The sequence below is a fragment of the Nicotiana tomentosiformis genome, chromosome 7 (assembly GCF_000390325.3).
Source record: "Nicotiana tomentosiformis chromosome 7, ASM39032v3, whole genome shotgun sequence".
Classification (NCBI taxonomy): Eukaryota; Viridiplantae; Streptophyta; class Magnoliopsida; order Solanales; family Solanaceae; genus Nicotiana; species Nicotiana tomentosiformis.
Window position 1 is genome coordinate 116704624 of NC_090818.1, and position 11903 is coordinate 116716526.

Consider the following 11903-nt stretch of genomic DNA (forward strand, 5'->3'; position numbering starts at 1 on the left):
CCCAAGGCCTACATCAATGAAGTTATTAATGCGGATCGCACTTTGAAGAGACCATTGGGCGCTATTGATGATATTCTTGTCAAAGTGGATCGATTCTACTTCCCCGCGAATTTTGGATTCTTGATTGTGAAGTGGATGTAGAAATACCAATCATTCATGGTAGGCCTTTCTTGGCTATCGGGAGGGCCATATGTGATGTTGAAGTAGGAGAGCACAAATTCCGGTTGAATGATGAAGAAATGGTCTTCCACATCTAAAAATCAATGAAGAATCCACATGACTATGGAGTGATATCCATGATTGATGTCGTCGATGAAGTGGTAGATGAGGATATGCAAGAAATTTGTATGGATGAAGCTTGGCATGTTGTTCTACTCAATTCGGAGAATGAGGCAATTGAGGGTTACATTGAGGTCGTGATGGCTTTGGAGGGACTTGGTTCCTATTCTTACAAACCCGCAAAATTGTCTCTTGATTTGGAGAACCGGGTTACTCTTCCTACTTGAGTTCTTGGCCCTAATTAATCTTTGCTCTGTATTATATCATTCTCTTTGTCTAATGTGCAGGTTTTATTATTTCTTGATGTGCTCAAAAAGCACAATTTGGCATTAGGATGGACCATTACAGATATTCAGGGGATAAGTCCGTCCTTTTGTATGCAAAAGATAAACTTGGAGGAAGGGTGCAAGCCAAGCGTGGAACACCAAAGAAGGCTCAATCCTCCTATGAAAGAACTGGTCAAGAAGGACATCATAAAATGGTTAGATGTCGGAGTAGTGTATACAATCTCGGATGGCACTTGGGTGAGCCCAGTACAATGTGTTCCAAAGAAAGGAGGGATGACCGTGGTTCTCAATGATAAGAATGAGCTAATTCCAACAAGGACAATCATCAGATGAATGGTTTGCATGGACTATAGGAAGTTGAACAATGCTACCTGAAAAGATCACTTTCCAGTCCCTTTTATTGACCAAATGTTAGATCGGTTAGCGGGAATGTCCTTTTATTGCTTTCTTGATGGTTACTCGGGCTACAACCAAATTCAAACTCCCCCAAAGACCAAGAGAAGACGAGTTTTACATGTCCTTATGGAACCTTTGCCTTTAAGAGGATGCCATTTTGTCTTTGCAATGCTCCGACCACCTTCCAACGGTGTATGATGGCTATTTTCATCGATATGGTGGAAGATTTTCTTGAGGTATTTATGGATGACTTTTCCGTTGTGGGTGATTCTTTTGATGAGTGTTTGGCTAACTTGGTCAAGGTATTGACAACATGCGAAAAAATAAATCTTATTTTGAATTGGGAAAAATGCCACTTTATGGTAGAAGAAGGCATTGTGCTTGGGCATAAGGTGTCCAAAAAAAGGTATTGAATTTGATTCGGCAAAGTTGATGTTATTGTCAAGTTACCTCCGCCAAATACCGTGAAGGGTGTAAGAAGTTTTCTAAGGCATGTGGGATTCTACCGGAGGTTCATCAAGGATTTCTCAAAAGTGGTGAACCCAATGTGTAAATTGTTGGAGAAAGATGCCAAGTTTCACTTTGATGAAGCTTGTATCGTTGCTTTTGAGGAACTCAAGTGGCGTTTGACAACCACTCATATCATTCAAGCTACAAATTAGGAGTTATCGTTTGAGTTGATGTGTGATGCAAGTGATGTCGCCATGGGAGCAGTGTTGGGCCAAAGAATGGGTAAGTTTTTCCATCATATTCACTATGCTAGCAAAACAATGAATGCCGCTCAAATGAATTGTACGGTAACTGAAAAAGAACTTCTTCCAATTGTTTATGCTTTTGACAAGTTTTGTTCTTATCTTGTAGGTTCAAAGGTGGTGGTGTATTTGGACCATGCTGCAATCCGGTACCTTTTGGCTAGATGGATATTACTCTTACAAGAGTTTGACATAGAAATCAAGGATAGAAAGGGCACAAAGAATCAAGTGGTGGACCACTTGTCTCGTCTTTAGTTAGGGGGAGACCTTTGGAGGTCGAGGAAATCAATGAATCCTTCCCCGATGAACAAGTCTTTGTAGCCACAATTGTTATGGATGATGAGTTTCCATGGTACGCGGACATGACCAATTTCTTAGTGAGTGGGTTACTACCTCCGGGGCTTCCTTCATACCAAAATAAGAAGTTCTTGAGGGATAGTGACTCCTACTATTGGGATGAACCTTATTTGTTCAAGATATATGTGGACGACATTATAAGGAGATGTGTCCCAGAAGAGGAAGGGGTGACGATCTTGAGGGCTTGCCATTAATCTCCTTATAATGGACATCATGGAGGAAATAAGATAGAGGCTAAGGTTCTTGAGTGTAGATTCTATTGGCTCACATTGTTCAAAGATGCCAACACTATAGCCAAAGCTTCTGACCAATGCCAACGTCAAGGCAACATCTCAAGAAAGAATGAAATGCCTTTGAATCCGATTGTAGAGGTGGAGTTATTTGACGTGTGGGGAATTGACTTCACGGGACCGTTTGTGAGATCCTACAAAAATAAATACATCCTTTTGGTGGCTAACTATGTATCCAAGTGGTTGAAGCGGTAGCTCTATCAAACAATGAAGCAAGAAATATCACCACGTTCTTGAAGAAGACACTCCGAGAGCTATTATAAGTGACAGTGGTTCACATTTTTGTAATCGATCATTTGCCACTTTACTTGAGAAATATGGAGTCAATCACAAAGTTTCCACATCATATAACCCATAAATAAGTGGGCAGGTTAATGTTTCAAATCGTGAGATTAAGACCATTTTGGCCAAAACCGTCAATGCCAATAGGACGGATTGGTCAAGAAAACTTGATGATGCTCTTTGCTCCATATTTAACGACACATAAAACTCCAATTGGCATGTCCCCATATAAGTTGTTATTTGAAAAGGCTTGTCATTTACCGGTGGAGTTGGTGCACAAAATGTAACGACCCGGACGGTCGTTTTGAGTGTATTAGACCCGATCCCCTATTAACTGCTTCCCCTATATCTTTTTTTGCTTATGTGACTTGCCGGGAGGTTTTGTGTTTGGTTTCGGAGTATTTTGGGACACTTAGTCCCAAAACGGAAGCTTAAGCCTTAGGATTTTGACCGTAGTCGGAACTGTGTGAAGACGATTCCGAAATGGAGTTTGGTCGGTTCTATTAGCTCTGTTGGGTGATATTGGACTTAGGGGCGTGTCCGGATTGTGTTTTGGAGGTCTAAATCTCATTTAGGCTTGAAATGGAGAAAGTCGAATTTTTGGAGATTTTGACCGGTAGTGGACTTTTTGATATCGGGATCGGATTTCTTCCGAAAATTAGAATAGATATGTAGGGTTGAATATGACTTGTGTGCAAAATTTGGGGTCAATCAGACGTGGTTTGATAGGTTTTGGCATCTGTTGTAGAAATTGGAAGTTTCAAGTTCATTAAGTTTAAATCGGAGGGTGATTCGTATTTTTAGCATTGTTTGATGTGATTTGAGGGCTCGACTAAGTTCATATGGTATTTTAGGACTTGTTGGTATCTTTAGTTGAGGCCCCGGGGGCCTCGGGTGTGTTTCGGATCATTATCGGATGCGTTTTGGACTTAGAGAAATGGCAGAAATTTTGTGATCTCGTGCATCTAGTTTCCTTATAGGCGATCGTGAGAGAGGGGTCGCGATCGCGTAGGCTCAGCTGGGAAGAAGAGGTTTTTTTCTTCGCGTTCACGGGCATAAGGATGCGAACACGTAGTGGTGTGAAGTGGTACTTCGCGAACGCGTGGCCAAGGTCACATTCGCGTAGAGTTAAGGAGGCTAAAGTTGGGCCACGCGCTTTGCTCATCGCGAACACGTAAGTCTGAGAGCCAGCACATCGCGTTTGCTTGGTGTTTTACGCGTTCGCGTAGGGTTAAATCCTGGGGCAGCGAAGTTGTTCTTCTCGATCGCGAGTGTAATCTTTTTTTCTTTTTTTTAACATTCCTAAGGTAAAGCAGTCATCAAGCCAGAGCTAGTTTCACAGCTTTTCCCCGATCGCGATTAAGGAATCACTGGGCATACTTATATCATTTCAAAACGAAGGTTTAGCCATTTTTATCAAAACTTGAGTTTGGGAGCTAGGAATTGGACGAGATTTTGAGGGATTTTCAGAGATATCGATTGGGTAATGATTCTACACACCATTTTGGTTACATCCCACTAATCTATCAGAAATTTCATCATTTAATTTCGGAATTGGGGTGAAAATTTGGGGAAAATGGAAAGAAGTTCTTCAACCAAGATTTTGGATTTTGATTGGGATTTTGACATCGGATTTGGATAATTTTGGTACGAGTGAACTCGTGAGTGAATGAGTGTTCATATTTTGTGACTTTTACCCATTCCGAGACGTGGGCTCGGGGAGGCTTTTTAGGGAGATTTTCTAATTTCTTGCTTTAACTTTGATTTCATTAATTAGATTAGTTTCTTATAGTTGTATTTATGGTATGTAATTGATTTTGGCTAGATTTGGGCCTTTCAGAGTCGGATATTCGTGGAAAAGGCATTGTTACCGATTGATTGAGCTTGGTTCGAGGTAAGTGGCTTGCCTAACCTTGTGTGGGGGAAATCCCCTTAGGATTTGGTACTGTTGTGATATGTGAGCGCCGTGTACATGAGGTGACGAGTACGTACACGGGCTAGTTATTGTAAAACCTGATTTATTTTTACTGAGTAGCAACCTATTTTACCTTTAATTTGAGTTATATCGTTTAAACGAGTATTAGTCTGTTTTCATACTTAATTGAGCTATTCCAATATGTGTAGTTATCCTGTTTAGTCTAATATCGCATGTCTATGTGCTTTAACTGCTTATTTGAACTCTGTGAACATGCCTAGTTGATTTCCTGCTTTTCCTTGTTCTTTATCAGTATAACTATAGAAATCTTGTTATTAACTATTGTATTTGTCGGTTTGAGCTGTGTGTTTACTTTTAGACTACGAGGCGGTTCCTCGGGAGTTTTCCCTGCACATTTACTTTTGAGACTACGAGGCGATTTCTCGGGAGTTCTCCGTGCACATTTACTTTTGAGACTACGAGGCGGTTCCTCGGGAGTTCTCCATGTATATTTACTTTTGAGACTACGAGGCGGTTCCTCGGGAGTTCTCCCTGCATATTTACTTTTGAGACTACGAGGCGGTACCTCAGGAGTTCTCCATGTATATTTATTTTGGGACTACGAGACGGTATCTCGGGAGATCCCCTGCTGTTTACCCTTGTTGCACTGTTGCCTTGCTGTGTTTCCTTTTGTTAAATTCTAGTCTCTTATTATATTGTACATTCCTCTGCTTTATTTGTTATATACCAGTGGGCCTGACCTAACCTCGTCACTACTCGACCGAGGTTAGGCTTGACACTTACTGGGTACCGTTGTGGTGTACTCATACTACTCTTCTGCATATGTTTTTGTGTGCAGATACAAGTAATTCTTATCAGCTCCGCTACTAGCTTAGAGTGCTTGATGTTGCATGGAGACTTCAAGGTACATCTGCCGCGTTCGCAGACCTTTGTGTCCCCCTCTATTCTCTCCTATGTTATTTACCTTCCGTACTTTTTTTGTTAGACTCTAGTGTATAGAGATACTAGTTTCCTTCTGTAGCTTATGACTTATGATGTTCCGGGTTTTGAAAAACTGTGTACGTCTAGTGTTTTGGTTATTGTATATGCCGAGTGGAATTATTATTGGTTATTCTATATCTAATGTCGTTAGTTGTTTAGTTTTGCTTCCATTATTGATATTTCTGCAATCTGTTAGGCTTACCTAGTCGTAGAGACTAGGTGCCATCACGACATGTCTCGGAGGGATGTTTGGGTCATGACAAGTTGGTATCAGAGCTCTAGGTTCATAGGTGTCATGAGTCACAAGCCAGTTTATTAGAGTCTCGTGGATCGGTACGGAAACATCTGTACTTATCTTCGGTAGGTTATGGAACTGTTAGGAAAAATTATACTTCTTTGATTCCTTGTCGTGCGAAATTTGTTGACATAAAAAAAAATTCTAAACTTCTGTATTCTTTTCTTTCTCACAGATGGTGAGGACCCATACCGGGGGATCTGATGACCAGGCACCCGTGCCCCTGCTAGAGCTGTGAGAGGCCAGGGCCGGGGTAGAGGCCGAGGACGTCCACGAGGTATAGCCAGAGCACCCGCATGAGCTGCTACAGAGGAGCCCCCAGTAGCTTCAACTGGAGGGCAGGCACATGAGGTACCTGTTGCTGCACTAGCCACCAGTCCTCTAGGAGACTCTAGCCCAATTTCTGAGCATGTTCAGCACCTTAGCTCAGGCTGAATTTATTCCACTTGCTCATGCCACATCTCAGGCCGGAGGAGGAGCACAGACTCCCGTCGCCGATACTCTAGAGCAGCGGGTCCAGGCCGACCAGGTTCCAGATAATATGCCGATGCAGCCGATAGCTCTAGTTCAACATGACACTAGGACATCCGCTTCTGAGGCGGAGCAACTCAGACTTGAGAGGTACAAGAAGTACCACCTACCTTCAGCGGATTGGCTACAGATGATGCTCAGGGTTTTCTGGATGAGTGTCATCGTATTCTTCGTACTATGGGCATAGCGGGGACGAGCGGGGTTTCTTTTACCACCTTCCAGCTTAGAAAAGCAGCCTATCAGTGGTGGCGTGCTTATGAGTTGAGTAGTCCGGATGAGGAAGCTTCACTTACATGGACTCAGTTCTCAGACATGTTTTTGAGAGAGTATGTACCTCAGAGCCTCAGGGACTCATGGCGCGTGGAGTTTGAGTAGCTGCGCCAGGGTACTATGACCGTGTCAGAGTATGCAGTCCGCTTAAGTGATTTGAACCAGCATGCACCGGCCTTGGTTGCCACAGTTCGAGAGAGGGTTCAACGCTTTATTAAGGGATTCCACCCGAGTATCCAGATTAGTATGGCCAGGGAGTTAGAGATGGATATTTCTTATCAACAAGTTGTAAGTATTGCCAAGAGATTGGAGGGCATGCTTGCCCAGGATAGAGAGGAGAGAGAGACCAAGAGGTCTGAGAGACTGGTTCTTGTTTTGGTGCTCGTGCCTCAGTAGTTCGCCATGGTAGGGGTTATGGGATTCGCCCCGTTCATTCAGCTCTTCCAGCCACCAGTGGTATTCCGGTCCCTGATAGGACCAAGAGCCTTATTATGTACTGTCAGTATCTAGTGTGCCTCCTGCTCGGGGTGCTTTTAGCGACCAGTCCAGCAGACCTGGCCCGAGCCAGTCACAACAGTCACGCGAGCTTGTTTTGAGTGTGGAGACACCCGCCATATGGTGAGGGATTGCCCTAAATTTAGGAGGGGTGCACTTCCACAGACTTCTCAGGCACAACGTGCTCTACCGGGTCCTCAGGCTATGATTCCAGCACCAGCTACTGCCCCACCTGCTCAGCCAGCTCGAGGTGGAGGTCAGGGAGGTCGAGGTCGCCCTAGAGGGGGAGGTCAGGCCAGATATTATGCTCTTCCGGCTCGTACAGAGGCAGTTGCTTTCGACCCGATCATTACAGGTATTGTTCAGGTCTGTCACAGAGATGCGTCAGTATTATTTGACCAGGCTCTACATATTCCTATGTGTCATATTATTTTGCCATGTATTTGGGCGTATCTCGGGATTCTTTGAGTTTTCCTGTTTATGTGTCTACTCTTGTGAGAGATTATCTTATTGTGGACTGCGTGTATCAGTCGTGTTTGATTGCTCTTAGTGGTTTTGATACCAGAGCTGATTTATTATTACTCAGCATGGTAGACTTTGATGTTATCTTGGGCATGGACTGGTTGTCGACCCATTATGCTATTCTTAATTGTCATGCCAAAATCGTAATGCTGGCTATGCCAGGACTATCGCAATTTGAGTGGAGAGGTACCTTAAAGTATACTCCCAGCAGAGTTATTTTATTTCTTAAAGCTCAACGAATGGTTGAGAAGGGGTATGACGCTTATCTAGCTTATGTGAGAGACGTCAGTATTGATACCCGTACAATTGAGTCAGTTCCAGTAGTGAGGGACTTTCCAGATGTGTTTCCAACTGATCTTCTGGGCATGCCGCCCGACAGAGATATTGATTTCGGCATTGATTTGTTGCCGGGCACTCAACCTATCTCTATTCCTCCATATCATATGGCTCCTCCTGAGTTGAAGGAGTTAAAGGAGCAGTTACAGGAGTTGCTTGATAAGGGCTTCATTCGGCCCAGTGTGTCACCTTGGGGTGCTCTTGTCTTATTTGTGAAGAAGAAGGATGGTTCTATGTGAATGTGTATTGATTACCGCTAGTTGAACAAAGTTATAGTGAAGAACAAATAACCTTTGCCTCGTATTGATGACCTATTTGATCAGTTACAGGGTGCCAAAGTGTTTTCCAAGATTGACTTACGTTCAAGTTATCATCAGTTGAAGATTTGGGAGCCAGATATCCCAAAGACTACTTTCAGGACTCGGTATGGCCACTACGAGTTCCTTGTGTTGTCATTTGGGCTGACCAATGCTCCAGCAACTTTTATGCACTTGATGCACAGTGTGTTCCAGCCTTATCTTGACTCGTTCATTATTGTATTTATTGACGATATTCTGGTGTACTCCCGGACTCGAGAGGATCATGAGCAGCACCTGAGGACTGTGCTTCAGACCTTGAGAGAAAAGAAGTTATATGCAAATTTTTCAAAGTGTGAGTTTTGGCTAGACTCACTGCATTCTTGAGTCATGTAGTATCGAGTGATGGGATCCAGGTGGATCTGAAGAAGGTGGAAGCAGTGCAGAGTTGGCCTAGACCATCATCTACTATGGAGATCCGAAGTTTTCTTAGTTTGGTGGGGTATTACCGTCGTTTTGTAGAGGGATTCTCATATATTGCAGCACCTATAACCAGGCTGACCCAGAAAGGTGCTCCGTTCAGGTTGACAGAGGAGTGTGAGGAGAGCTTTCAGAAGCTCAAGACAGCTTTGACTACAACCCAATATTGGTATTGCCTACAGGTTCGGGGTCTTATAATGTATATTGTGATGCATCGCGGATTGGTCTCGGTGCGGTGTTGATGCAGGACGGTAGGGTGATTGCCTACGCGTCTAGACAGTTGAAGGTGCATGAAAAGAACTATCCTGTCCACGTCCTTGTGTTAGCAGCCATTGTTCATGCCTTGAATATTTGGCGACACTATTTGTACAGTGTCTCTTGTGAGATTTACACCGATCACCAGAGTTTGCACTATCTGTTCAAATAGAAGGATCTTAACTTGCGTCAGCGGAGGTGGTTGGAGTTGCTTAAGGATTATGATATCACCACTTTGTACCATCCGGGGAAGGCCAATGTGGTGGCCGATGCTTTGAGTTGCCGACATAGAGTTTGGGGAGTTTAGCATATCTACCAGCAGCAGAGAGGCCATTAGCGTTGCATGTTCAGTCCTTAGCCAATCAGTTTGTGAGATTCGATATTTCTGAGCCGAGTCGAGTATTGGCTTGTGTGGTCTCTCAGTCTTTTCTTTATGATCGTATCAGGGAGCGTCAGTATAATGACCCCCATCTGCTTGTCCTTAAGGACACGGTACAACACGGTGATGCTAAGGAGGTCACTATTGGGGATGATGGTGCTTTGAGGATGCATGGCAGACTATGTGTGCCTAATGTGGATGGTTTGCGTGAGTTGATTCTCCAGGAGGCTCACAGTTCGCGGTACTCCATTCATCCGAGTGCCGCGAAGATCTATCAGGACTTGAGGCAGCATTACTGGTAGAGAAGAATGAAAAAGGACATAATAGAACATATAGCTCGATGTCTAAATTGCCAGCAGGTGAAGTATGAGCATCGGCGACCAGATGAGTTACTTCAGAAGTTAGAGATTCCGGAGCAGAAATGGGAACGGATCACTATAGATTTCGTTGTTGGACTCCCACGGACTCAGCTGAGGTTTGATACAATTTGGGTAATTATGGATAGGTTGACCAAGTCAGTTCATTTCATTCCTGTGATGACTACCTATTCTTCCGAGCAGTTGGCTCGAATTTATATCCGGGAGATTGTCAAGCTTCATGGCGTACCGGTATCTATCATCTCTGACCAGGGTACGCAGTTTACATCATGGTTCTGGAGGGCTGTACAATAGGAATTGGGTACCCGGGTTTGAGTTGAGCACAATATTTCACCCTCAGACGGACGGACAATCCGAGCGCACTATTTAGATACTGGAGGATATGCTCCGCGCTTGTGTGATAGATTTTGGGGGTGCTTGGGATCAAATTTTTCCACTTGCGGAGTTTGCCTACAACAACAATTATCAGTCGAGCATTCAGATGGCACCGTATGAGGCTCTGTATGGTAGCGGTGTAGGTCTCCAGTGGGTTGGTTCGAGCCAGGCGAGGCTAGATTATTGGGTATAGACTTGGTTCAGGATGCCCTGGATAAGGTGAAGGTGATTCAGAATCGACTTCGCACAGCCCAGTTCAGATAGAAGAGTTATGCGGACCAGAAGGTTCGTGATGTTGCATTCATAGTTGGAGAGCGGGTCTTGCTCTGGGCTTCGCCTATGAAGGGCGTTATGAGGTTCGGGAAGAAGGGCAAGCTGAGCCCAAGGTTTATCAGCCCATTTAAGGGGTTGCGACGTATTGGGGAGGTTGATTATGAGCTTGCCTTACCTCCCAGTCTTGCAGGGGTCCATTCAGTATTCCATGTTTCTATGCTCTGGAAGTATCACGATGATCCGGCTCATGTGTTGGATTTCAGCTCAGTCCAGTTGGACAAAGATCTATCTTATATTGAGGAGCCAGTGTCTATTTTGGACAAGCAGGTTCGTAAGCTGAAGTCAAAGAATATTGCTTCCGTAAAGGTGCAGTGGATGGGTTAGCCGGTCGAGGAAACGACTTGGGAGATCGAGCAGGATATGCGTAGCCGTTATCCTCATCTTTTCACCACCTCAGGTATGTCTCTATACTCATTCGAGGACGAACGATTGTTTTAAGAGGGGGAGGATGTAACGATCTGGCCGGTTGTTTTGAGTGTATTATCCCCGACCCCCTATTAACTACTTCCTCCGTATCCTTTTCTGCTTATGTGACTTGTCGGGAGGTTTTGTTTTTGGTTTTGGAGTATTTTGGGACACTTAGTACCTAAACGGAAGCTTAAGACTTAGGATTTTGACTGTAGTCGGAACTGTGTGAAGACGACTCTGGAATGGAGTTTATCGATTTCATTAGCTCCATTGGGTGATTTTGGACTTAGGGGCGTGTCCAGATTGTGATTTGGAGGTGTGAAGCTCATTTAGGCTTGAAATGGCGAAAGTCGAATTTTTGAAAATTTTGACTGGTAGTGGAATTTTTGATATCGGGGTCGGATTCCGATTCCGGAAGTTGGAGTAGGTACGTAGGGTTGAATATGACTTGTGTACAAAATTTTAGGTCAATTGGACGTGGTTTGATAGGTTTCGGCATCTGTTGTAGAAATTGGAAGTTTCAAGTTCATTAAGTTTAAATCGGAGGGTGATTCGTATTTTTAGCGTTGTTTGATGTGATTTGAGGGCACGACTAAGTTCATATAGTATTTTAGGACTTGTTGGTATCTTTAGTTGAGGTCTCGGGGGCCTCGGGTGTGTTTCGGATCATTATCGGATGCGTTTTGGACTTAGAGAAATGGCTGAAGTTTTGTGATCTGGTGCATCTGGTTTCCTTATACGCGATCGCAAGAGAGGGACCGCGATCGTGTAGGCTCCGCTGGGCAGAGGAAGTTTTGTTCTTCGCGTTCGTGGGAATAAGGATGCGATCACGTAGTGGTGTGAAGTGGTGCTTCGCGAACGCGTGGCCAAGGTCGCGTTCGCGTAGAGTTAAGGAGGCTAAAGCTGGGACACGCACTTTGCTCATCGAGAACGCGTGAGGACGTTTGCGGTCACATAGGTTTGAGAGCTAGCACATCGCGTTCGCGAGGCT

At 44.2% G+C, this 11903-nt stretch overlaps 1 protein-coding gene across 1 annotated transcript; it reads left to right on the forward strand.

Annotated features, from left to right (window-relative positions):
• The first annotated feature begins 1159 nt into the window (after positions 1–1159).
• On the forward strand, positions 1160–1969 carry LOC138896250 (uncharacterized). Its single transcript, XM_070181045.1, has 3 exons — positions 1160–1264; positions 1409–1586; positions 1824–1969. Exons 1-3 carry the CDS (start codon positions 1160–1162, stop codon positions 1967–1969), a joined length of 429 nt encoding a protein of 142 aa, XP_070037146.1.
• Positions 1970–11903: the final 9934 nt, after the last annotated feature.

Excerpts from the sequence above, each read along its gene's own strand:
- LOC138896250 (XM_070181045.1), top strand. The coding sequence starts at position 1,160 with ATGGCTATTTTCATCGATATGGTGGAAGATTTTCTTGAGGTATTTATG. Across the intron at positions 1,265-1,408 it reads GTTTGGCTAACTTGGTCAAG|TTACCTCCGCCAAATACCGT; the intron begins GTATTGACAACA and ends GTTATTGTCAAG. Across the intron at positions 1,587-1,823 it reads TTTTGAGGAACTCAAGTGGC|GTTCAAAGGTGGTGGTGTAT; the intron begins GTTTGACAACCA and ends CTTATCTTGTAG.